General features: G+C 41.3%; 1 protein-coding gene across 33 annotated transcripts in view; it reads right to left on the minus strand.

Annotated features, from left to right (window-relative positions):
* The window catches only part of trol (terribly reduced optic lobes), a 126,326-nt gene that overhangs the window by 51,494 nt on the left and 48,155 nt on the right, over positions 1-26,677 (minus strand). For 25 of the 33 annotated variants that reach the window (XM_046623053.2, XM_046623050.2, XM_046623043.2 and 22 more), the window contains exons 7-10: positions 26,183-26,356; positions 25,486-25,815; positions 24,198-24,710; positions 23,303-23,422 (exon numbers count right to left, since the gene is read on the minus strand). In XM_046623053.2, the coding sequence (XP_046479009.1) occupies positions 23,303-23,422; positions 24,198-24,710; positions 25,486-25,815; positions 26,183-26,356 (1,137 nt within the window). Of the gene's footprint in view, positions 1-13,725; positions 14,092-15,970; positions 16,109-23,302; positions 23,423-24,197; positions 24,711-25,485; positions 25,816-26,182; positions 26,357-26,677 lie in introns of those variants that run through there. The other 8 variants (XM_046623065.2, XM_046623064.2, XM_046623063.2 and 5 more) reach the window with 6 other exon arrangements.

The raw sequence follows: 26,677 nt of genomic DNA on the forward strand, positions 1-26,677 counted from the left end.
CTTACAACCGATTCTCCCTCTCCCTCTCTCCATAAACTTTTGACTCAGACGGTCCGACCGATTGATCCTAAAAGCGCGCGAATATATGCCTGACGACGAATTGGCCGATCGTTAGGCTGACACGGACACGCAACAGAGCCCCGGTAAATTTATAGCTCGTGCGTAGAAGCGCAAGAAGTAAGCCCCTAGGGCTAAACCAGGGGGGAAATAAATAAAGGTAGAAAAATAAATTGATACACTTCCGCGCCTCGTGACGCTAAGTCGGTCGTATTAGCATGACAAGCCACCGCTCGGCGTCAAATTGCTGGACCTAAAAGCTGTGGCTGAGCCGGAGGCGACGGGAGCTTCTGCTAAATCGTCCATGCGCTGCTAATGGACTGCGGTGCGGGAAAAATCTTGTCGTTTTCCAGCTTCTGCCGGTTTTTACCGCCCCGCGGACGTTGTACGTTATACGCGTGCACTTTACCCTCCGCGATTTAATCCCGCAACCTTTCCCGGCGCGGAATTATTATCCTTTCGTAAAACTGCGATCAAATGCTGGAAGAAGCTCCACTGACACCTGCGGCCGGCTTCTTTACTGCCCAATATACTTTTCTCCCACCTCGTTAATTAACGACTTTGAAGGATTACTTCATTTTCACTTTCGCCTCGGTCTTTTTTTCTTTCGTCTTCTCACGCCTATTTCTCACTTCTGAAATTATATTTTCTCACCTTTGTCATTTTTACACACACACATATATATATATATATAATGTATAGCTTATGTCAATAGATTCTCGGTACCGGAACTTTGGTTTGTTTAAAGTTATTGTCACATAGACGCCGGCTGTAATATCGTTATGTGAATTAACATCGATTTTACAAACGTATTTATATAAAAAAAAAAAAAATTAAAATCCGAACTTCCACCCTCCGGTCATATAATCGCTATTGCTGGTCGATATTGAAGGGAGCTTTCGGCGTTTTACTCTAAACACCGCTGCCGCATCCGCATCGAGAATAATCTGATTTCATAAAAATTACGAGGTACTGTGTTTGAAATAAACTCAAAATTTTACCAATTTTTCGTAGAAGATATTCAAAGGCAATGATTTGTCGCATAGTCAGATTGACTTTGTGCAACCATACCTCGTTTCTTATTCTTTGAAATCATTTCAAGCAAACGTTCAATCGGGTTTGAAAATCGACAGAACTCAGTAGAAGACAAATAAAAAAAAAAAAAACAAAAAACCACTCGCTGTTTCATTTCCGTTCAAATAATCCCCACCTCACCCAAAAAAAAATCCACTCAGGCACTCCAAAAAAAAATGAATCAGCTAAATTCATCCGTATAAGGCCGCAGGCATTAGAACAGTAAATAATGTTCTGACAGTGATTGACAATCTATAACAAGAAAAAAGAAGTGATTCCGAATAACATGTTTCGCCCCTAAAATGTTTACCGATCAAGGTTTTGGAGAAAAAAAATCATACCTATACCTATACCGTCAAAGAAATTGTTACCAGTCCTGTTGTAAAGCAGTACAAAATTTGATAAAATCACGTTACATATCATACCGTAGGAAATTATACTATATTCATATAAACTGTGTAAAACTATTGGAATAAAAAAAAAGGTGTGACAAAAAAGAAAAACACCATTCTAAAACCAATCGTATTAGAAGGACGACTAGGCTGTACAATTAATATGTCGAGAATAGTCGTGTTAATTCATCTATTGCCTTACCTATTTTGCATATATGACATATCACGGTCCAACGCGCCTCCGCTCGTTAATGTTGCACGAAAAAAAAAAAAAAATTATTAAATAAAAAAGGAAAGGAAAAGAAAAACAAGGATTCATTTGCAGTTGACAAGAGCTGTACTCGCGGCGAAGGTGGTGGCTGTTATAATTCGGCCATTAGAAACTAGAAATTATCCTAAACAGCCTACCGCAGGATTCTTACCGAAGACAAAGCGGTAACCTTGGGTCCTGTCGGCAAAATAGTATCGGTCGCAAAGTGATACAAAGTAAGACTATCTGGTAGTTTTCCTTGACATCACAGATGCAAATTTTCCACGTACTTGTTGCCCGATGATTGATATATATATAACATAATATATATGTATATTGTGTAATTAACGTCACCGGTAGAGTAATTAGGTATTATCAAGTCACGATTCCGTGTTTCTTTTTTCTTTCTTTTTTTTTCAAATATTTTATCTATTTTTTTTTATCCCGAATGGGAAAATCCTTCACTCCCGTCATGAATGAAAACGCCCGGCACGAGGTGAGAAAAGCTTCGGCAAAAGTTCAACAAATTCATTTAAATATAAAGTGAGCGTAGAGACTTTTTTTCTTCGACGCTCCCCTGTTACATTTTATTTTTTTTTTTTTTATATCATCGTTGTTAACGTGTTTCTTTTTTGTTCTTGTTTTGTTTTCGGCCTGTTTTTTTCTTTCAGTCTTTCAATTTTCACCCTCCCCTGTTCAGCTCGTGTAACTGACGCGGGATTTCCTCGTTCCCTCGTTCCCCCTTTTCCAACTTAACGCGACCTCATGCACTCAAGTCTCCGACTAAAATATGGATATCTATGTACCTAACTATGTACATAAAATTTGAATATTTTTTTGCTAAATCGGCGAAGAATCGTGTATTTATGTGCATGTATAATATATAGGTATGTAAGAACCTAGTCTAAAATGTTCAATAAAAACGATTACTCGGATTGTGTTCCTTAAGAAATCGGGAGAAACTTTACGGTTCTGTTCGGTACAAAATGAGTAGAATCTTTCTGCCAGGTCAAAATTTTATGAAATAAAAAACGTGATGAAAAAAAAGTAAAAAAATTAGAGCTCAATTTGGATTTAGACTCGAATAATTCGGCGGTTCTTAAACTTTGCCCGCAGTACGAAGATTTTTTCAACCAATAGTAAATGTCACCAGATTGTAGTCTCAACGACACCTTTCCAAATTTTGCTTAGAATATTTTTTGACACGATTGTACGTCCCATACATTCCTAGATGTATAAATAAAACTTTCCACCTATCGACGGTCAAATGATGCGGAGGATAATTAAGGAGCAATAAAAGCAATCGTAATAATCGTCCCGAAACGTAAGCCTACAATTATAAATACAACAATAAGTGGCCCCAATCGATTTAACCCAGAGTCTAACCCTCGCGGGGGCAAATTGTTGTCAAGCGTTATCTCGTGCGACATTGTATAAGAATATATGTAGGTACGTCTAGGCGGTGGGCCACCGTAAATCAACAGTTTAGTGTAGCTCCTCTTTTCGTGCCGGATTCGTGGGTATCGGATAGACCGTTTCTCATTGTCAACGTGATACAATAATTGAACTTGGTATCAGGTAGCTTCTGAACCGCGATGAAAATAATCTGCAGCCCGTCTCCGTGACCCTCGCGTGTCGATCGACCTGATATAAGTTCCTCAGCCTTCCTTATTCCCTCCTTAAACCAGCACCGGCTGGTGGATACACACGATGTGTATGGAAAAGAATTTGAAAAAAGAAAGATTCTTGATACGACCAATCTTCCTGCTACTTAGCAGGTTGAACGTCCCACTGCGCATGCTCGAGCTTTTTCGTCCCAGGCTAGCCACCTCAAACTTCGTCGATGCGAATTTTTTCAGGTTAAGCAGATCTCAAATCGATGATAAATTGTCGTGATTCGAGAACGAATGGAAAACTCTTATCGTTAACGAACAGATGACTGCCGTGATTCATCGTAACTTAACGCGGAAGAATCTGACATCTGATGCCCCGTTTCATATGAATTGGCTGCCCTGCTTTGCAGTCGACCAATAGTGTTAAATTGCTTTGCGCATGCGCAGAACGTCGCACAGCCTGCTATAAGTTTCACCGTTTCCTCTCGGTACGTTAAAATCGTTTATATTCCATCGCAGGGGTTCAACCGTCCTGAACTTTGTAATAATCGTCGAGTGCAAAGATGAATGAATAACGTTCATTGCGAGGTTATTGTATTCTCGTCGATTGCATAAAGTAGGAACACTGGGCGCCGCGTAGGATGTTAAACGTGTGTTGAACGTCAAGTGTAATAAAAATGACGCAAGCCCGCGGTCTGCCAGTTGTAAAATCCCATGTGACAAGGACAAACGTGAAACGGTCATGTCGTATAGTGAGATCATTCCCACATAGGCGAGATTTTATTACACCTATGTATGTAATCATCTAGAGTTCGCATTTGTTTATCCCTTTTATTTTTCTCGATGCGTGAGCAGCATATATTATAACGCTTCTAAAAGGCGTTTCGTTTTCGTTACAGAGCCATCACACTAATTCGATGATTAACCTTGTAGTTTGAAACTCGTACAGAGGAGGACGCGTTTTCAAACCGTCGTGAAGCGATCGCCTGTTTCGTCTCTTTATTTGCTTCTTTCTTCTGCTTCTGTTTTTTTTTTTTTTTTTTTGTACATACCAGTTTCAATTGAGGAGAATTAATATTGCAAGACGGAGGGAATTACAATATGCGCAAGCCTGATCTGCATGAGGTACCGAAGTGAGACAACAGCCGCTATTTCGGGTTAAAAAAAAAACAAATTCATATTCGTCTCGTACAAATTAAACACCGAGCTCTTTGAATTTCATCTCACCGAGTAGCTAATGTTTCTAATGAATAACAACTCCGCCTTGCGATGACAATAATGCTATCTTACGTAAAGCACTTCGCGTATGCAGCAGTTCCTTCTTTCCACTTCTCAAGTGATCTCATTCAATTGTGTTATTTCTGTCAAGTAGAATAAAGCTTGCGCTATTTCATTAACTTCAGACATACGTATACGCGATACGTATCGTATGCGATACGCGTTGTAGACAATTGCAAGAATATGTCACTGCACGTTCACGCGTGGGATGATTTAACGCCTGCGATTCCTGCACGCGATTTCACACGTCGATGTCCGCATGATGCGGCGGCGGCATCGTAATGGCAAAGTCTCGCTGATCGGTGACATTTGAATTGTCGCATGGAAAGGTCGCCTCGGAGGATGATGCGGACTGCAGACGACGATGCTCGCGATGTGGGTGCAGGTTTGTTTTAGCGTTTGTGGTAATGGTGCATCATGCGATGGTGCAGATGACGTTACATCGTTTCGACGAAGTGACGTTAACGGGTCGAAGGAATAAATGCGGGGGCGAAAACCGTTTTGCAGGCATGTAGAGTGGGTGGCAAGTCTCGTTTTTCTGCCTCTCCTCATATTTATATTTATTGGTCGCCAAGGTTCTTCTTTCGCAATAATACATTTATTTTTTTTTTTTTATTACTCCTGGCATTCCTCCGGTGACTTTTAACAACGATATCTCAAAATGTTTATTAATTGGCCGTATACGTATAACAGCGAGTATGATGTCACGTGTCGATATGCGAACAAATATATACAATATTTCTAGTCACACGATCGCTCATGTCCGAGATGTTTTTCTAACCAAGGTTTTCCCTCTCCCGCACTAGTGTTCGTACCGAATTTCAAACCGCAAGAATGAACGGGTTAAGCGATTGAAAAAAAATTTTTTTTTTCTTTGGACAATGTTTTTCCATCGACACGCAAACGGTTGCAGGATTGTCCGACGCGAGATTGTCCCAATTGGTGCAATTGGTGCGCTTCGGTATAAAGCGGACACGCGTTTCGTGAAATACTTCACGCTGTACTGATTGTCGAGCTTAACAAGCGACCATAAAAAAGCCATCAGGCCAATTACCCGGCATTTCGCGCTTGTGTTTACAATCGTTGAACTTGTTAAGCTGGCAAAATCTTGTTATTTATACGCGAACGTGACTCGACATTGTCTATAACTCGACGGTCTTACGGCCGTTCTTCGGATTGGATCTTTGATCTTTATTTCCTCCACAATGGATAATTATACAATTAGCGATACGAATTACAGCCTCCTTCAAACACCCGTCTAATCATGGAACACGTTTTTCCTTGCGGTCAACGGCAGCAGTGCACCGCAACCTTCGTTGGAAAGTTGAGATATGCACACTTCTACATACGTACAACGGCGCATCCATGGAAAGTTGAAGAGGCTTACACACAAGGGTCAGAGATAAGGGAGCGAATCGGGTTGCGAGATAGGGGGATTTTTCACGAGCCGATTGCGGGGATCAAGTCCCGCGGTACAACATCCAACACCGATGCGATTTCGCTGTACGTACACGGAGGCGGTTTGATAACGCGCAAAAGTCGAGGAAGGGTGTCTGATTCTTGGTTCGTCGAGTAGTCGACTCTGCACAATTAGCCGTGACGAAGGTTGAAACGAAAAAGTAGAAATTCCGATGCAGGAAAACGCGAACAAAGATTGCGGGCTGAATTCGAGATTGGAAAATTGGTAAATTGCCGGGCATGCAGCGAGCGGACGCAAGGACAACATCCTCTTCCTACTCCGAGTCCCGCATTCTTATACCATTGCACATATTCGTTCGGCTGACAGACTTGCGGCACGATTTCCAACCTTCGTTCAGGATGAGTGGCAGGCACGATGCCGCTCGAATAATCTCTCCGGCTTGAGAATTCACTCGGGTATTCCGTCACTCCTTTAACGGGGTATTAGCCGCGTCTACTTGGAGTGCATTCGTATTATAATCGTTACCACTGCTGCATATATTTACTAGCGGTGCAACTCCTAGACAGTAACTCGTTCCTGACATCCGCGATGAAATCGAATTGAACCTTCCATTCTTTTGCACGTTTCCAAGCATAGTTCTACCGTGATTGCACACATTGCGCCTAAGAGTTATCCCCAAGTTTGCATTCCGTGACCGTAGTAGAGAGAAAAAAAAAAAAAACTGTTTATCGAAACAGATCAGTTTATGCAAGTGGTTTGAAGACATATGTATGATTTTCTTGATTGGAATCCAGACCAAAAGCACCTTCACTACTAACGTTCAGGGATGAACAGTCATTGGGTTACAGAGTATCAAGGTTACGATAACTGACATGATCGGCCAACCATGACGCACTTTGTTACATCTGAGTTCAAGATTATGAGATTTTTTATTATTTTGTAACCATTTGGATTTCTTCACAAGTTTTAAGGAAAGAAACTCTATCGAGCAATGCTCGTATGAATAATAAAACGAGCGTTGAGCTCAGCGGGATTGTCAAATTCATTCGGCAATCAATCGAGCAGATATCAGTCTTGCATACGAAACTAGCCGATGTTTGAAGACAAATTTGCAGGCATTCGCGGTGCGCAAGCACAGAAGTGATGAGATCATCATTCGGAGATAAGTCTTCAGGTACAAGAGGATTGTTGTTAAATGCATGAGGAGTCGATGCGTGCGATACGTCGTGATGAAGCTGCACTGTAGAATATTTCCTCGACCTGAGATTGCGTAACGAAGCTGCACAACTGCCGAAGGTGGGGCTCTAAGAGGTCCTAATTCGGCCCGAGTGCGACGCAATTCTTATCAATTCTCATATGTGTTCAGTCGGCGTTAAGTTCGCCCCTGGAATTTGCAGGTGCAACGCGTATCCACACCCACACCGCTTTCGTAATTGCAGAAACATCTCGAGCGTGTCGCAAACACACACTCGAGCCACAGATAAAACGCACCAACTCAAGTCAGCCGTGAACAGACTTCACGTCTTTGCCAAAGACAGGAATACATTCCGTCACATACCTGAAGCAAGCCTCGCCCAGCTGCGTGCAGCTAAAGCCTTCTAGGTTACTTCACACGGCCAATGCGTGTGTGTAATAACAAAGTTGACAAATAATTTCATTTCTTCTTCTTTCAATGGTTACCAAACAATAAATCAGACAGCTCTTGACAGTAGAGTATTTTCAATGAAATTTCAAGTTTTTGTCGGTACAAGAGGTAAAACACTCGAATCCGATGAATTCATTCGTGTGAATTTGGATTGGAATTAACCGTTAAGGAATTTCTGATAAGTGAAAAGTTCCTTCTACCGTGAGAACGATAAGAGCGCGTGTCCATCTGTCGGCGGCAATGAGAAGCACAGCCTGAATGTGGCGGGAGTTTGAACGTTGGGACGGTGTAGAAAATTTCCGATTGAATTAACAAAGAGGCTTATTTTTCTCTACATGAAATGTACCTGATTTCGTTTCTCGGAAATGTTCGCACACTGGATTCTGCGGAAAAACGGCTTAAGCAAATTAAATCTATTCGTTAATTACCGTGTAAACAAAAGCAAGAATGAAGCAAAGTGGGGAACAACCGTCGAAAAGTAAACAGCAAGAGATGAGAAAAGAAGGAAAACGTGAGGCATGAAGATGGAGAAAAAAGAAACCGTGGCGGCAGATGGGCTCGTAGCCGCAGGGTGAAAGCTTTTCTCTCTCGAGCTTGAGAATTCTCCGCCAATTAATAACCGGGTCAGTCTTATAAGTCGGAATCCCACCCATGTAAGAATATAGCAAATACGTAAGGGAAGCTGCGATTTGTCGCCGGATATTGGAAGCAGTAAATTTGGAGATCGATGGTCCAGCTGCAGAGGATCGCGAGGATTTCGTTGCCGGAATCGTCTCATCGAACAACTCTTAGAAAGGGTGAAAATAGAGATTGGCTCACGCTATAGAAACCGGATTCATTTCACCCGCGAATTGGTTAATTGCGTTTTTGTGCTCGATATTAGGTGATAAAAAAATCTGTAAATTGAGATTCAGATTTTACGAAACTCGATAATGATTATGATCGACTTTTGATTTCTTGGCTACATCTGCTTTACAAAGGATCTCGTTAACGAATTCACGGTTTCGAGAGTCACGATGATGATAAATGTTGTTGTAATTTAAATACCCAATTGTAGACCACCAGGCTCGTTGTCAGTGAACGTGGCTCTCGACTGTTAAAAACGTAATTAGCTGCCAGCGTTTGACGCGGCGGCGCATCGCCAATTTAAAATCGCTTTGGAGAGACGAACGATACGTGGGAGTTTCCGTGGATCAGGGGTTCAATGAAAGGCGCTAGCGAATCGGCAATCTTACGAATAAACACGCTTGCGGCGAATAAGGAACGGCGATAAATTGGTTCAGCAGTGATTAACCGTTTTTAGCGCGGCATTTAGCGCGGCCGACAGAAGCTGAAGCTGCGTTACGCAATGCTGCTTGCTGATTATGCAACGCCAAGTTATCACCGTGCGCCTGTGGCACGGTATCCAGGAATTTCTATACACCTGTCAAATAGAGTTTGATTGTAACCGACCGATTGAATATTCCGCACGTGTCTTCTTCTCTGCGCTCTGACGTCAAAGGAATCGAATGGGCATTTCGAACGCTGGTATGACGCAAAAAAGTTACGAGATTGAAATTGGCATCGTTAACGTGACTTGGGTTTGAAAAAAGTCACCATATCGTGCAGAATTGATAATCAATTAGAGCGGTTTTTCACCCGAGAATTTGAGCGTTTTTCGGTTGGTTTGACGATTCACTGAATTTCACATGTGTCTAGAAGATTCGATACATAACGATTTTTGACAAATAAAGCATATTATCTTGGCGAAAAAATTAATTAGTCATGGACAAAGAGTGAAATTGAAAATAAACTTACCAATCACGAGAAATTAATTAACCACTTCGTGAATGTAATAAACACTTTCACTAGTAATCCAATCACGTATTCTCAAGTCAAATAACGTTTAATTATTTTTCAAAATCGAAGGGTATCGTATATATTTATCGATGGTTTAAAAAATGTTTTTTGCAGTTGAAAAATATTATTGCGATTGTTATGGCAAAATATTTTCACTGGACTGCAGATTATTCTGTCTACATATAATCAAAACTGTTTACGCCCGGAGTTTTAAATTATCATTTCAACGTTATTTTATACTTAGCGGAATTCCATGGTCTGCCACTTTTTCAAAATTCATTTTACACGTCCTAAACGACGCTTTGTAATTACCTACATCCCCTTTCTTTTTTTCAACAACGAAGAAAATGTAGAAGAAAATTTGTCACCAAAATAATCGATAGCATCGAATGTCACTGGATAAAGGGAAGGAAAAAAATTTACCCTGAGGATAAGGTGATAATAACCAGAAGCGACTTGTAACGTGTCGTTGAGGATATTTTGCGAGGTGTTTAAACGATTTGATCGCGTCTAGGGCGATGGATTTTACGGGAAACACTATTTCCCGGCTGGAGATATTTGCCTCCGCGGTTATTAGATTTGATCCTCGCCTCTGGGCTTGCTTTTCGCCCTTCGACGACGCCGCCATTCCCCAGAAGCAAACACACTTTTCGCGAGACGCACATGCCTTTCCCCCCATCGAATTTATTTATTCCCAACTTTTACTACTACCCACTTTTCTCCTCCCCTTCCTCCCTTTCAAATCCGACCAGCGGTTTCTCTCTTCGGGGCTAAAATTCCCTGAGTCTTATTTTTACTGTTTTATTTCCTCGACCCTGTCTTCACGTACGTACATATGTATATTATATCCATACGTTATTTACCAAACCACATCGTATTCTTTTGGAAAAAAATTTCACTACATCTTCTACCTCCACGCTTTTCTACCCTATATACGCCGTGTGCACGTATCGATATATTTGATACGCGGTTTCGCGCAAGCAAACGCAATTGGACGGTGGAGATTTCGTGAAATCCAACATCTTATTTCGGAAAACCCGTTATTTTGTAATTTTAAGAATTTACAAAATGCAGTAAATTATAATAAGATGAAAATATTTCATTTAATCGTCGAAACTTGGCCACTTGAGTCACTAAAAAATTGCACAACAGTGATTTTTTTTCCCCAATCTTTGGTTTCGCTAACGTAGCTAACTTCAGTCTCATAAATATAATTGTGTGCTTTCTTATTTTCTTCTTCTTCTCTTTACTCTTCGCACGAATTAAGTAATCCCCCGATTGCCTTTCCTGCAACAAATAATCCCCGCGTCCCCTGTTTTCGTACATCATAGACCCGCTTTACGTATCGGTAGATTTCGATTTATCGATTCGGCAAATGGTTCGCCGAGCAGCGATTCAAGTGTGGAACGGAAGTACATGTCGAGTATATTATATACGAGCCGTATGACGTACATCCGACTTCCGTACAACCCTGTATAGTGTGCATCTACCTTTACAGGTTCACAAAGATAGTTTCAACCCTCGCGCCAGTCTCCACCACCCTGAAAAAGGAAAGACGCGGGGCGATTTTTCCGCTATATTTTCTCACATAAAAGAAATTAGAGAACTGAAAGGCGGCCGGAAATAGCAAATAATGCATTATCAATATATAACAAATAACGAGAGAAGCGTTGTAAGCTTGAATGTCGTAATCATGGATAAGTGAATATATACGTAAAATTTGTTATTTTGCTTACTTTTTTTTCATCCCTCCCCCCCCCCCCCCCCCCCAGTGTTTTTATAGTGAAATTTTTTTCCCCGAAACTTAACACGTGCGTCACCGAGACCGTATTATCTCAGTTAGTAAAGTCAACTAGTGCCGGTCTACCTGTTAAGAGTATCAAGGGTCAGTGCCGTCAAGGGTCGAGCACATCTGCTAAAGCCATATTCGTGTTCCCGTCGCGTCTGGGCTTTGCGATCGAGAATTTTCTTACCCAACTTAACCAACTTACGTTTTTACACATCGACCCAACGCGGCATCATCGTCAAGTGTACGTGTTTCGGTAAAAAACACCTGATGGAATCAGGGATTGCAAAATTTGAACGAAAAAAGTGAGAATAAAAGTGTTATTCATTCCAATCGGATGAATAAAAAATATTACACAGTCCTGCGATGATCCCGCCACAAAATTGAGTAATAGTTTCGGTAGTTATTAGGTACGAGTCTATAAAAAAAATATTTAAAAAATTATATAGCGTAAATTTTTTGAGAACATTTTTTTTCTGTTTTCTTAGTACTGCCAGAATCGGCTTCCATTTTCTGTGTTAAATATATGTATTAATGGTAGTGTTGATATTTAAATATTCATCGACCCTCGGTAGTTGTTGTTTATGGTGATTTTAAGCATATTTAGAGCCACGCAAGTACCAGAGAAAAAAATTGAACAGCAGTTTTGAAGAAAGTAGAAAAAGATATTGCAAATATTTTTGATTTGTCTAATCTCTTAAGTTTTGTTTTAAAGTAATACTGTTCATTTTATACCTAAGCAAACAGTTTTGTATTCATTGTATTTTTTTTACATAAAAATTGTTCAAGAATCTGTAAATATGCGTATCTTGAATAAAAATAAATCTCGATCCGCTGTAAAGAAAACTTGCGCTGTATTTTAATTCAACATACCTAAATACCTAAAAAAAGAGCATTGTTACTTATTATTGGGGGGCATTATAAGTTATATTTCGCAGGCCTGTGTTATCAGTCGCTAAAAGAACTCGATAAAAATTCATCGTTTCAAAATATTTTTCCCATCGCACCGAGAGGATAGTATTGCTAATGAAGATTATCAGAACTTAACTTAGTCATGTTTTTTCCTTGCACGAATTGCGATTACAGACGTCGTGCAAAATAACTGGGTTTACATCTGCATCGCATTCTCGCGTCGATTAAGAAAACCGTTCAAGTTCGTCGAGCTTTGTTTTGCTTTAGATAGGCACGATCCGGTTCCATTTCGTTCTTAAGTTCGAGCCGGTGTTTGCAAATATTGAAAACATAGAAAATATCGCTAAAAGAGAGAAAAATACGACAATAGTTTCCGCTATATCTATCCAACTTCGCAACCGGATGCAGCTACGGTTATGTCAGCAGGAATCGAGCGGTTAGATCGGTCGCATGATTTCCTCCGAGAACTACAATAATGGAAAAAGTTCAGACATAGTCCTTGAGACAGAGGAAACAGCTCGTTTGTATGTCTTTATAATTATGTAAGAAGTGGTAAACTCTGCGGTGATCTAAGAATTAAGATCGTGATAATTTTCCTGCGAGAAGAGACGTAGACTGATAAAAATGTAGAGAGAGAAATCGACGGGATAATTGTTGAAATTACAGGCGACTCCTGCGATTAATTGACCCAAGCTTTTATTCGTGGTTTGAATAATTATCGACGACAAGGAAAAAGGGAAATACACGGAGTTCATTTTATAGATTATACAAACTTTACATATAACGTTTAAAAATAAGAGAAAAGGAAATTGTTGTAATCGTTAATTTGTAATTGTAATCGGATAGTTTTTTTGTTTTTTTTTTTTTCCTCCATCACCTCAATTTTTTCTCTCATTCTTTCTTTAACGGCAGTTTCCGCCTAACTCGGAATACCTTACGGAGAAATTCAAACCCACCCACCCCCCCCCCCCCCCCCCCCCCCCCCCCCTCCCGTACTGGAAGAATAAGAGGATATTAGAATAATGGATTCAATTATCTCTCTGCAAGTCGGTAATTATTCTCCTAATCGATTTAACCAAACCACAATTAAATCGGCACTCAAATTACTACCGATAGATGTTTCTACGGAGCCGAAGAGCAGCGCTCCAGACTTTACTCCTGCAAAGCTATGAGGAAATTTTCTAAACTTAATATCACACTCTGGCGGAGTCCGGAATTGGCATTTCGGTATTTTCCGTCCCGTGTTCAAAACACAAAACTTTTGTGTCGAATATAAAAGTTGAATCGAGTTGACGGGATGGGAGAAAAAATGACTTAGAATTTATCAGAGTTTACTCAAAGCTACGGCATAAAGTTTTCTGGTATTTCAAACGTCCGTAAATGCCCGCGAAAATTGTACATTTCAAATAGGACTGGTTTATAATTGCAGCGGATATTCGTGCCAAATTCTGGTTTTTACCTCTTGGACGAGTCCTGTTTTGCCGTCTTCTTCCCTGAGAATCTACGGAGGAAATGACGAGCAGCAGAAACAGGGCGATGTAGACGAAGCATCTGGATCCTCCCATTTCTCACAATGCTTGGGAGCCCTTGGCCCTTTACAGTTGTTAAGTTTGACGGTTGGGTTTCCGAATTGCCACCTTCAAGCGTTCATTTGTTCACTTACTAATTAACACTGCAGAATTATCTCGCCTTCGGATCGCGACCTTATTTATTTATTTATTTTTTTTTCTTTACTTCAGTTGTTGCCACCTCGGAGAGCGAGTGCAGCGCGACAAACTAGAACTGCAAGCGACTAATCCGCATGGCTTATGCTGAACTTGAAACACTGAAAACAAACGGGGGCGTGGGAAGCGGTTTAACAATTCGCTTCGGTTTGCAATGCGTGCGCGCGATTCGCGATGATCGAGACTTGGAAAATCAAGTTTTCGAACGGCTGTGAAATGTCGAAAAAATCGACCACTTTGAAACAAGTTCTGTTATTTTCTATGCCGGGAATTATACGTGGTTGGTCAAAAATCGAGGATTTTTATAAAAATTTTATGGGATCGTTGTATATGCAATATTTACGAAATTGTTACATTTCCAAGCTACATAGATATTTCGAAAAATAGCAAAATAGAAATAAGTAAAATTGAAAAGAAAAGTCTGGATATCGAAGCTTCGTTCCAAATCGATTTAAAATTGTTAAACATCTTACAGAATCATTCGATTTCATTCTACGATGGTTCGTTTTAACTAGAATTAGACTATCTTACGTTTTTAGTAATAGTGAATTCAATGTCACGATTTTTTTTAACGGTAATCAATACCGGTGCAATGTTTTGAAATTGATTATTCAACGATGCCAGAATGATGAAAAAAGATGTGACAGTGAATGTTTAGAAGTTAGATTTCTGAACGGAATTACTGAACTCTTAACGATTATAAATTGATTTTGACTAAAGCGTCGACATCTATACTGCAGTTATTTATAATCCGAATACCATATTTTTCACCTGGTAATAAAATAACTGAAAAGTACCGATTTTCGTCCAACCAATCTCTTTGGAATTAGACTTGAAAACTGCAGCGTCTACCGCGGTAGAATAAATGCGAATAAATTGGGTGTTTTCTTTAGTTGCAAGAGCGAGAAAATAAAGTTGAAAATTGGATCACGTAGCACCGGAACAAACACGACACAAAGGCTCTACAGTCTCTATGAAGAATTTAGAGATAAGAAGCGCGCGTTTACGCAAGTTCTCACAAAAGGTTTCAGCGCCTTAAATACACGACACAAAAATGCCGGCTGCGCTACGCGCGTCCGATTTGTTTGAAGCGTTGTGCGTACCTGACGTACCACGTATGTTGTACCTGTGAACGTAACGCGGAACGCAGCACCTGAATAATAAAAGCGTTGTTGTTACTCGAGGTCCGCTTCCCTACTGCGATTTACCTCGCCGACCTGACGCCCACCCGAGATTTTCTCGTTCATTTCATTCTCGGGCTATGCTTCTCTCTCTGTCTCAACGCGCGATGATTTCTTACTTTTTTTTTTCTATTTTTAATATATCGCATTCAACGTCAACCCTGCAAAGAATATTTCTCGCGCTTCTTCTCCACTTGTGACTATCATTTCTATATTTAAAGCTACGAAGAGAAGTTCACTAAAATCGAACTAGCTCTATCGGTATTTCTCAACTTTGTACAAGTTCAAACTGAAACCTTATCTTGACCGGAGTGTCGAAAGTCACGTCATACCGCGGAAAACCTGAGCTTGAACTTCGCTGCAGACACTGGCAGTGAAGAACGGTAGTAAATTACGAAACCAACTGTAAAAACTTGTGGAAATAAAAATTCCACTAGCCAGAAGCGAAGAAACGCCGTGTATAAACGGTTGAAATCCTTCGCTGGTTCAAATTTCCCGCCTAAACTCCCAATCGGTTTACACGGAGTTTGACTCTGGCGCGCTTTCTATTCGAATTTCGAATTCCCGACGGTCTGAAACTTGTCGGAGAAATCTCGTACAATTCGCACGCAAGAATGACGATCAAATTTATCTGTGATAATGTTTTTACGTAGTTGAATGAGAAAGAAAACTATTGTAAAATCAACACGATATAGGGGGGGTAAAAAAAAACTGGTTTGTGTTTTAATTACGAGTAAGAAATATGAAATCGCAGTCACAAACCGAAGGATTTAATCGCTCTGCCGATTTGAAAACGTACCGAAATACAAGCTGCAAAGCCGAATCGGACGGATCGAGTCAAAGCTCGGGAGAACGACTGACTGACCGACTAACTCGGAGAATATCACCTCGACGACTGACAGCCGCGAGTATGGCAGGCAGCGTCGCTGACACGACTGAGGAGAAGCTCGGTGTCAGGGAGAAAGCGACGATCGGAGTTATCGTCGGACGCATCGCATCGCATCGCATCGCAACGCAACGCAACGCAACGTAGCGTAACGCAACGTAATGTAACCCCCCGTTGAAACCACTTGAAACCGACGTTCGGCGAAACTAAAGACGCGACCTGACGTGGATTTCATACTGACAACGAATGGTGGGAAACCGCTGATCGTAATCAGCGGCGTTTGGTGCTTTGCAAGCTCGCCTAAGAGCGAAATTCGCTCTGAGGGATAAATTTTATCCACGTTGAATTTCGTCGTTTGTTTTTACAAAGTCTGAGATGACAGCGAAAATTTATTTGAGAGTTTGAAATTTTTTTATGAAATTTGGTCTTCGTGAAAGAAAATTTGATTAATCAAGGCTTTTGAGAAATGAAAACGAGATGATAAAAAAATTTTCGAAAAAAATTTAAGAACTAGTGAGAATTCTTTCAAATAAATTTCGTCTCTACAGTCTTTGGAAAACAGCACGTGAAAGTTTTACATTGAGTAAATGAAGCCTGATTTTTTCAAAGAGGTAAATTTTTGAAGCTGCTGATTTTGTTACCGATTTTTCGTCGGAAGTTCTGCAATACTTTTCATAGTCTGCAGTAAATGAGTAGATTACACATTAATTTATGTATAAAAATAAAAGTTCAATTTCAAGACTGTTTCAAGAGATCTTCGAAGAAAAATTATCAAAGTTGCAAAAATTAGTTTGATCTACAGTTACGAAGGTGTGCATAATTAATAAATAGCATTTCGGAGAAATCCGAGAATTGCGATTTATTGGAAAATTGTGAATGCCTCCGTGATACGAGTTGAAAGATTCTTCTTTGTGACGCTGAGATGAATTCACTGTAGCGATAACTCAAGAACCGATTGAGATATCAGAATAAAATATAGGGGATCGAATCACGCTATCGATGGTTTTCGACAATAGCTGATACGTTGAAATTCGGTTTCGTCTTATTTTACTTCGATTTCAAGGCCGCAGTTATTTCAATACTTAATTTTTATTTTCTCCCACTCTCTTACGCAATCTTTTCAAAGTCTGATACAGTATAAATTTTCCACGAATTAAAGAGTCGATCACATCGTTTGAAAATTAACGAAAAGCGAGTTGACAAATCTCACGATTTCGCAAAAAAGAATTCCAACGAAACAAACAAAAAGTTAAAAATCACACAGAGGGCTTCAAAAATATAAAACCCACTACAGATAATAAAAGTTTTGGTCGTATTTTTTTTTTTTGTTCATGTGCTTTCAACCGTTTCGTACTGAATTTGGATAATATGTGAACTACCGTAACTGCTTGTCACAGAAAACACATATCGATTTGATCAATCTAATTACAAGACGCGTATTGGATTTGAAAAAGACTTCGAAACAGTCGAACCAAATCACAAACTACGCTGTACTTTGAATTTCTGTTGCTGTTTAGTACCACGAATACTCTCGATTCTCGTCTAATCTTAAGTCTGAATACGTAAACGGACACCCGCACAAGGAAAAGCTACCTCTTGACCCTCGAAGCAAAAAGCTCAATCCGAAACGCGTGGCTTGACGTGAAAGTTCCGTGCGGCGGTAGCGCGACTGACTTTGGCGCGCTGAGCTTTCGGCCGGTTTCGTAACGGCTTTGAAAGACTCGTGCGAGCGACTAAAGCCCGTCGAAATGATCGCCGAGGGCTGCGCGCGCATCTTCGGCTCGCTTTTTCACCCCCGTTGAATTCTCCCGCGCTGCGCGCGTAGCTGATCCTCTTCGAAACTCGTTGACGCGCTCGACGATCTGCAGACGAATGCCTCGCTAATTATTAACACCCGTAGGAGCGCCAAGGGACGGCTGATTAAGCCACCGCGATTCCGGGGAAGGAGATCTAGTTCACTTCTTCTTCTTCTTCTTCTTCTTCTTCGATTCTCGCTTTTTACTCCTCGCTTCAGCTCGCAACGAACGGAATAGATTACCGCCTAACTAAACAGGATGGAACTGAACAAGTGGAACGGGCTGCATGCTCTATTCTTTGTCTATCTCGTGCAGAATATCCAACTTCCAATTCCAACTTTGGTTGCTCCGATGCTCGGCTTTCCGCACAATGGAAACTAGGCCTCGGATCCGTGAAACTCTGTATAAGTTACCGCTCGCTAAGTAGCCGCATGCAGCTGCGACAGTCTCCATAATTTTACCCGGCTGAGTGGCTTCGTCGGTATCCTGAAATCCCTCGTCTTCAATTATATCGAAATTTCGATCGTACCTATTGGCGGTTTCAGCCGGGACCGAAAACTGGACAAGACGGTGTGACGATTTTTTGTTACATCCTTTAGTACGACGGCGAAAAGCTCGGCGTTTGACGAGCTTCCCACTTCAGGGTGAGAAATTTACGGGAGCAAGAGAAGTCAGAAGAGCTTGAATGTTTATATTCAAGCCGAGATTCTCGGCCACATTTTCATACTAATGGACTTCTTCAACTCGTTCGCTGAACTTCTTTCACCTCTGGTTGTACGTACAAGGTTCAAGACGCCTATAATCATAGTCTTTAACGGTAAAGATTATACTCTACAACCTCGTAAGATATACGAATAACGAATTTTCCTAATTACCCGGGCGTAAAGGCAGTTACCTAGAACATACTAATTCCGTCTTGGATTTTCCCCCGAAGTTAACTGCGTGTAACTTATTCTTCAACGTTAATGCGCATGTTACAAAAACTCTGCAAAACACTTGCTGGATGAAACGAGGTAACGACTGCTATTTGGAATTCGAAATGGTGAAGAAAAAAACAAAAAAAAGTCCTCTGAAAACTTGAAGATGATAAAGAAGTTGCGCTTTGAGACCGGATAACTTGAAGTTTCAGGACGATCAAGTCTCGACTTGCAAGTCTACCGACAATGAGAGTCCGATCGCTTCCTAATCCCGAAAAAAGGTTCGACAATACATAAAAGCGTGCCAGAAATGGACTGAAGAATTGATTCCCCGGATGGATTCGAAACCGAAACGAATTGTGAGCTTGAAAGCTAGATTGAGCTGCTGATTCGGGAGGCGCTGGAAAGCGGTGTAATTTCGTGAGGTTCGCGATTGCTGGCCGCAGCTGGGCGCGAACGACAGAAACACGGGTAAAAAAGAATATGGAATGGAAAAAATGGTAACAGAGCAACAACGCAGCCACGGAATTACTCATGGAGCGCAACAACGAGGCGGGGAATTGTTGACGCCCACCAATCCGTACCCCGCTGGTTTAATCCCGCGGTTACGACACTCGTCGAGGTGAGCACCAAAAATCACGTTCTCAAATGTCGGTGAGTTTAGCTTGATGAAAACACCCAACACTTGCAGAGCGAGCCGCGCTCAATCGGTCTCAGCAATTTCGGTCGCCGCCCGTTTCTCATCCGTTTCAACGCTTGAAAGTGCTCCGATTCAGGCGGGGTTGAAATTCCGAATTTGAAAAGTTCCGAAAGCGCCGAATCCCGAATTTTTTGCTTGCGAAACTTGAGGTGAAGAAATCAAACTTTGACGAAACATCAAAGTTTCGAATGGTTAGAAACCTGAAGCTCAAAGTTCTGAAAGTGCAAAGTTCTGAAAGGACTAAATCCCGAAAGGGCGCAACTTCGATAAGTCAAAGTTTCGAAAGTGAGAAGATGAGAAAATTAAAAAATCTGAAACACCGAAATTCCGAATGATCGAAGATTTTCAGTTCCGTGAATTTCTGGTTTGGTGAAATTTCACCACTTTGATCTTTCTTTCTTTTGGACTTTCGATATTTTTACGTTCGGAATGCTGGTTATTCGGATTTCAATCTGTTAAATTCACTGTGCCGAGTTCTATGCCATATCAAATTTTTGTTTCAACGTTGTCTTGATCTTGACAACAATTTTGAGTATATTCATTGACACAGGGTTGGCTCAGCTTCGATTTCTGGCTTATTGACGGTCGTTACTGACATTCCGCCAACTCGTGAGTAAAATTTTTTACTTGTGAACATTACGTCGTCTTTAATTAATCAAACGATGGTCGGCATTTGGATAAATGTGCTACCTGGGTGATAAGAAGACTGACACAGATGGGATTAGTTTTCGCTGCAAGTTTGACCGATGTACCGATAACAAAGTCATGCGTTATTACGGCGTGTCATAGCGTGCGAAAAATGCTCGAATCGATGACCGATAACGTCGACGAATCGCACGTGAAACGGAACACGACCGAGCTTTGATAGAATAAAAATTACAAATGCAGGTTACGTGGAAAAGGGTTTACCGTCCGCAGCTTCGTGAAAAGCTCTGGTTATGCATGTCTGTGTGTGCGTAACGACCCGGCTGAAATGTATTCCTGAGGGATAATAGGGTAAATAAAACGAAGCTAAAGTAGCACGAGAACAATGCCAATTATTTCTATAACAACGGGAACGACCCGGGTGTAAAATCGATTTAGGAATACGATCTTTCCAGGGAGATTATTGCTTTACGGTTTAACAATACACAGAGACGTAGAATTATGGCCCAAATTTTCTTATACGATTCCGCATGTAATCTCGGTGAAATAATTTAATCGACCGACGTCGCTAGTCCTAAATAAAATTTTTCAAATCATGTTGTGATAGGGGTAAATCACGTCAGATCAAACCAAACAAATTAACCCTCTCAAGTAGTCAAGTAAGATTGTGTGTCAAGCATCGTTTGCACTTAGAAAAGAGTTCCATCTTGTTTCGGAAAATATCATGAAATTAAATGAAATAATTAGAGTATCGCGATGACGTTGATATTTTGAATATTGTGTCGGAATTACAGGGAAATCTGTGACTAGTAACCATTTAGTTTGATTGTAGTTGTGAATGCTACATTTTAAGGTTGTCGTAACGTCAGTTTGTAGATTCGATTAACTTGTAAGTTTCTTTGCCCTTCATCGAATCATCGGAACAGTCGTAAAAAGAGGATATAGTAGCTACGACTAACTGTACCATAAAAAAATCTAAACACAATATACTACATTTTTTGGTTATACAAACAATAAGCTAAAAGACTCGTTATTATGTTTCATCCGGAATCACATCATTTTTATTACCGATGATAACACAACTGTAAGAAATTTGTCTCCCCAAGTATTAGCTCAAAGTAAACATGACATAAAGCCGTTTAACCCGAGTCGAAAAAGCCTTACACAAGTGCGGACATTGGGATAGGTCAGAAAGAGATCAGGACTGGAAACAAAAAACGATGGTACGCGAACAGTGCGGGGAAAAAATCTAGTGATAAATAACATTTCTCGAACGGTTTACTCCCCTTCCTCCCTGCGAACGATGCGCTGTGCTTGTTCAGTTGGGCCTGGAGGAAGGGAAGAAGGGAGAAAGATTCACCCTGAGTAATGTCCCGAGTCGTAGAAAATGACGTTTGTCGTGGTGGTGCCTAGCGTGCGGCGAAATGCCGACTCCCCCCTCCCCCACCACCCCAAAAAGCCTCATAATTGTCCTCATCCTAAGCCGGCGGGTTATGCCTCCAGCTCCGGCAAAAGATCCTCTATAGGAAAACGGCGAAAAGGGATAGGGGCAAGGGGGGAGGGGGGGGGGGGGGGTGGAGGAGGGTAAATACTTGAATATTGATTAAGCATGCAGGTTGGAACGACGATCGGAAGAACACCACCAGCAACGAGCGTGTCCGCCGGTATTTATAGGCCTTGTAAATTGTACTATGCACGTGTATAATATAATGTATACAACACCGAGGAAAAAACGAGGGATGCTAGTTTAGAGCGTAAGACAAAGAGGCGAACGGACTTCCGTCCTTATCCTCGTAATCGAGACGTGAAATGAGTCTGCGGGCAATCGTATAATTTGATTTATACAATGAGCGGCGTCGGTCGTTGTTATCTTTGGGTCGATCACCGGTCGTTGACACACTCGGAAAAATTGGTAGTATCTACTTGATTGCGGACGTGCTTTTTCGCGGTAGCATACTTTTTGTTTTAATTCAGCAATTTTGATTTATTTGTTTATTTATTTATTTATTTTTTTTTTTTCTATTCGTTTCACTGCAATTTCAATCAGAACTGATATCGTGGGACGTTTAGATTTTCGAGAATGCATATTATAGCGATATTTAATTGAGTAAATTGGCAATAAATTTGCACAGGTGAATATGTGAAAAGTAGTATTTACAAAGAAAAAGTACAGGATAAATTTTGCAGGAACTAGAATCCGCAAGGCCTTCCTTGAAGTGAGCGAAAAGCTGTGGGAGAACGCGTGGAACAGGCTGGGAGATTCCGGGCTGTTGACTAGCCGATGATCCTCCAGCCCACCCGAACCAAAAAGAGCGTAGTCTGCTCTTGAATATTCACGAGAACGCCCTCGTTGCATAGTTTTGCATGACCTTTTTTCACTTCGCACACGTATTAGAGAACGCCGGTGATCAAGGCCTCGTCACGAATGATTTTGGAACTCAATTCCTCATCAATGCCGACCTTCTTCTACGCGCGTCGAAAACGCGTGTGTCCACTTGAAAAGCTCACGCAACGAAGTCTGAAGCTTCTCGACAGATGCCGGAGGATCGGTTTAACGAATAAAATCACGTCTTAAGATATCAAGTTCTGTGCGGCTTGTAAGATGAAGTTCGAAAAGACACGCAGATATAGTGTTGCACTATCTCAAAGACAATCCCCGAGCTTTACTGATGCGTTTAGCGCTGAGTAAGCTTGGAAGATTTTACTCTGCTCGTAGGTCGAAGATGTAAGTTTATCGAACAGCACGTGAATTAGTGAATCTTATAGAGGTATATTGACACAGATCTATTCAATAAACTGAAACGATCAATTGGAAGGAATCCAACGGCGTTGGACTCGCTTTTTGCTAGTTTGCTAATCTCGCGAATTTCACCCTTGAACCGTATTGGGGTGAACGCTTACAAATGTCGATAATACAGGGAACTACTGAAAATCAGTGATGGTAGCCTTGCTGTTTGCTGTTTTAGCCTCACATCATACCGACCGTCAAATGTTTCGCTTAACCGACGATGTGTCAGGGGGATTCAAGTCAGTACCACATCGGTTGGTAACTGTACCGACATGATGGTCGGCGACTGCTTCGCAAGAAACGATATCAAATTGCATATCGAATTCCGCAGGGAAGCGAAAAACAAGCGTAATTAACGAATGGTAACTTAATTGTGATAGAAAATTGCAAAAGACTCACGTGGTGGCTCAGGACAGTTGTTCTCGTCGCTGCCGTCCTCGCAGTCTCTGTTGAAATCACACCGCTGAGATGTGCTGATGCACCTCGAAAGGTCGCAGACGAACTCGTCGATGCCGCAGGCTGGGGATGATCATACGAAATTTGAAGAAAGCCATTCGTGAATTAATTCTTATCAAACTCCTGATTCCATTCCATAGATTTCATCGTTACTCAATATTAAAAACTTTGAATTATAAACCCACAGCCCTTAATCCACTAAACACTAGACGGAGTGTGAAATCCTTAATAACTACTGTCAATATATTACACAAATGGTGAGCAATGTTTGAGGATTATTTGTTAAGAAGCCAGTTAATAACGTTGAAATAGGATATTTGAACAGTTTAAGTCCACCTCAAATTCGTTCGTGAATCGATGGTAAGGACAAGCTAACGTTTCCGAAATTTTCATCCATGAGTTTATCCACTCAGTATATACTCCCGCAGTTTTAAATATTTACCTGACTTAAATAAACTGCTCTCTGATCTCATGGTTATTCTTGAAATCTGAGCAAGTATCCTCGTTTTGGAACATACCTTCAGCCACAAGGACTTGGAGTTTCACCGTAAGCATAGAGTAAACAGCAAGCCGAGATAAAAGTTTCAAGCATTTTCGGTAATAGCGGGTGACGATTGGTCACAGCGAGAAGACGAGATAAGACGTAAAGAAATTCGACAGAAGACACGCGTAGAAGAGAAAAAAATAAATGAATAAAAAACGTAAGAAAAATGATCGAGATTCGATTACGAGCCCTGAAATCGGCTGCGTGGATTTGGATGGATTTGGCCATTCTGGTTGCGGTCGACACAGCTTCCGAAATTCACTTGTGGTTTTAACTCGGCGATGTTCTCCGTACCTTCGTTCGAACAATTCTCTTCGTCACTATAGTCATCGCAGTCCTGTCTGCCATCGCACATCTGTGATCGGGCGATGCATTTCCTGCCATCTTTGCAACGGAACGAGTCGTCACCTCGGCATTGAACCCATTCCGGGATAGGCGAAGGTTGTGATAACCACGTCTCATCTTCGCCACCTTTTTCTGTGCCCGGCCTAGCTGCTGGGGTCGTTGGCTTTTCATCTACTGCGACGCCTGTTGTCGGTACGGGCTGAGGCTGAGGTTCGAACAACTCTACGTCATTACCTTCCTCTATGTCTGTCTTGGGTGTTGAGGTGAATCGGGTTTGGCTTTCACCCTTTCCTCCGGAGGTTGGTTCGCGCACTAAGACTGTCCACGGGTCGTTCCGACGGTCTTCTGCTGAGGTTGATTGGGTCGGGAATAAATTTTTGAATAGCTCATCTTCATTCTGATCATAATGTTGATATGGATCCTCGGGCAATAGCTCTCCGCCTACTCTTGGTAGATTTGGAACTGCCCGTCCCGAATTTCGGTTCAGATCGATTGGCGTGGTCGAAGAAGGGACCGTGGACGGATGTGTCGAGGTGAAAATAGAGACAAAAAGAAAGAGAAAGAAAACTAGACAGTGAAAATGATTCGTAAAGAACAGAAAATTTCTGGTATGGAGTATACGTTCATACGTGAAATTTACATGCTTGCGGAATGAAGTCTGACTTGGCATTCGTTAAAATGCATCAGATTAAGGTGAAGGAAAAAACCATGGGTGGTGATGAAAAGTTTTTCATTCCGATGCTTAGCCCATGAGTGATTCCTTATCATTCATTACAGAAGTGGGGCATCTTTTTCTTTCAAATGATTTACGGTGATTCCAATGAGACTGAAGTATGTTTATCTATATTTATCACTGCGAGCGGACGAAAAGTGGTTAAATTCAATGTTATAAACTGCCATTCAGCTGTCAAGGAAAAGTAAATAAAGCTTCAAGGTTATTTTACGCGGATCAATTTTCTTCTTACTCCCATTTACCATGAAAAACACCTGAGAACAACAAAGTTTCAACTTGATTCTCAAAGAGGGGCAATTTTCAGGGGCATTGATCCTTGACTATAGTTAAGGCAGACACGATTGCAAGAATAAGATGCATGCGGAGTGGATTAATTCGAGAGCAGAAAAGCTTGACACCGAAAGACAAGCCGATGTTTCATATTGGTTTTGTGATAGTTGGATGAGTCGATTTTAATTTTTCCCTGGTCCTATTTGTGTTATTGCGTCATGAAGTTCTTCGTACCTCTCGGAGGACAGCCTTCTTCATCGCTGTTGTCGGCGCAATCTGGATTCCCATCGCATCGCTGTGCACCGGCAAGGCATCCGCTGCCATTTCTGCAGCGGAAGGTATCGTCGCCTCGACACACGATACCCGGGTATGTCGGAGGTGAGGGAGTCAGCAGTCTAGGTACATTCAGACCCAGCCGAGCCTCTTCTTCTTCCTGATCAATCACGGCATCTTCTCTATCTAAGGTGGACCCCGGCCCATCTATGCGATTATCAGCTTCTTTCTCATCAACTGAAATTCCGGAATTTTCCACCGCTCTTGATATCGATGGCTCGATGTTCCTGTCTGCGATTGTTGTTGCAGTTGGTAGTTCGATGCGCCGAGGTGGAAAGAATGAGAGATAGTGTAGAAGAAGCAGGATCGGTGGAAAGAGGTGAAGAATTTGAAATAAATGGACGGATAGTTGTAGAAAAGAAGAGAGAAATTAATAAAAATACGTGTACAATGTTCAAGAATGGTTGTGGGTGGAAGAAAAGTAATAACTATTAATGTAAAGTAACAATAATATCATTGATTCGTTGTGCATACACATAAACTCGTCATGCGTGCAGTATGATTGGGGAACGATCAAATTGAAATGTAATTCCATCGAAAATATGTGAATATGACTAAATGATAATACCATCAAATCAAAATCTGAAGGGTATCTTACCTTGAGTGGTTGGCGTGGAGGTTGTGGCTTCAGGAGGGTTACAGTTCTCCTCGTCAGATCCGTCTGCGCACTGTGAAGTACCGTCGCATCTCGAGTCGATAGGTACGCATTCGCCGGTCGTTCTGCACTGTATTTCCACCTCATAGTCGCATTGCAATTCACCTTGGTTTGAGGCTAAAGCCGATCACAAGCCGATGAATGGAAGAAGATGCAGCGGAGAGGGATGGATTCAAAAATCGAACCAAAAATGTAAGTGCAAGATCGGGAAGAAAAGTAAACGGATAAATAACTTGATGAACATTGAACTACGTGTGAATCTACTACTAATTATATACGCTATTGCACTACGCTACGGATAAGAACGTCAGTGCGAAGTACGTCATGCGTGATTCTTACCAGATTTCTCTGACGTAAGCCGTCGAGGCTATTTACTATGTACACTTCCAAATCAAAGGTTTCTCACTCCCTGACTTTGGCCAGTATTAAAACACGCTA

This window comes from Neodiprion pinetum, chromosome 4 (assembly GCF_021155775.2).
Source record: "Neodiprion pinetum isolate iyNeoPine1 chromosome 4, iyNeoPine1.2, whole genome shotgun sequence".
In the NCBI taxonomy this organism is placed as follows: domain Eukaryota; kingdom Metazoa; phylum Arthropoda; class Insecta; order Hymenoptera; family Diprionidae; genus Neodiprion; species Neodiprion pinetum.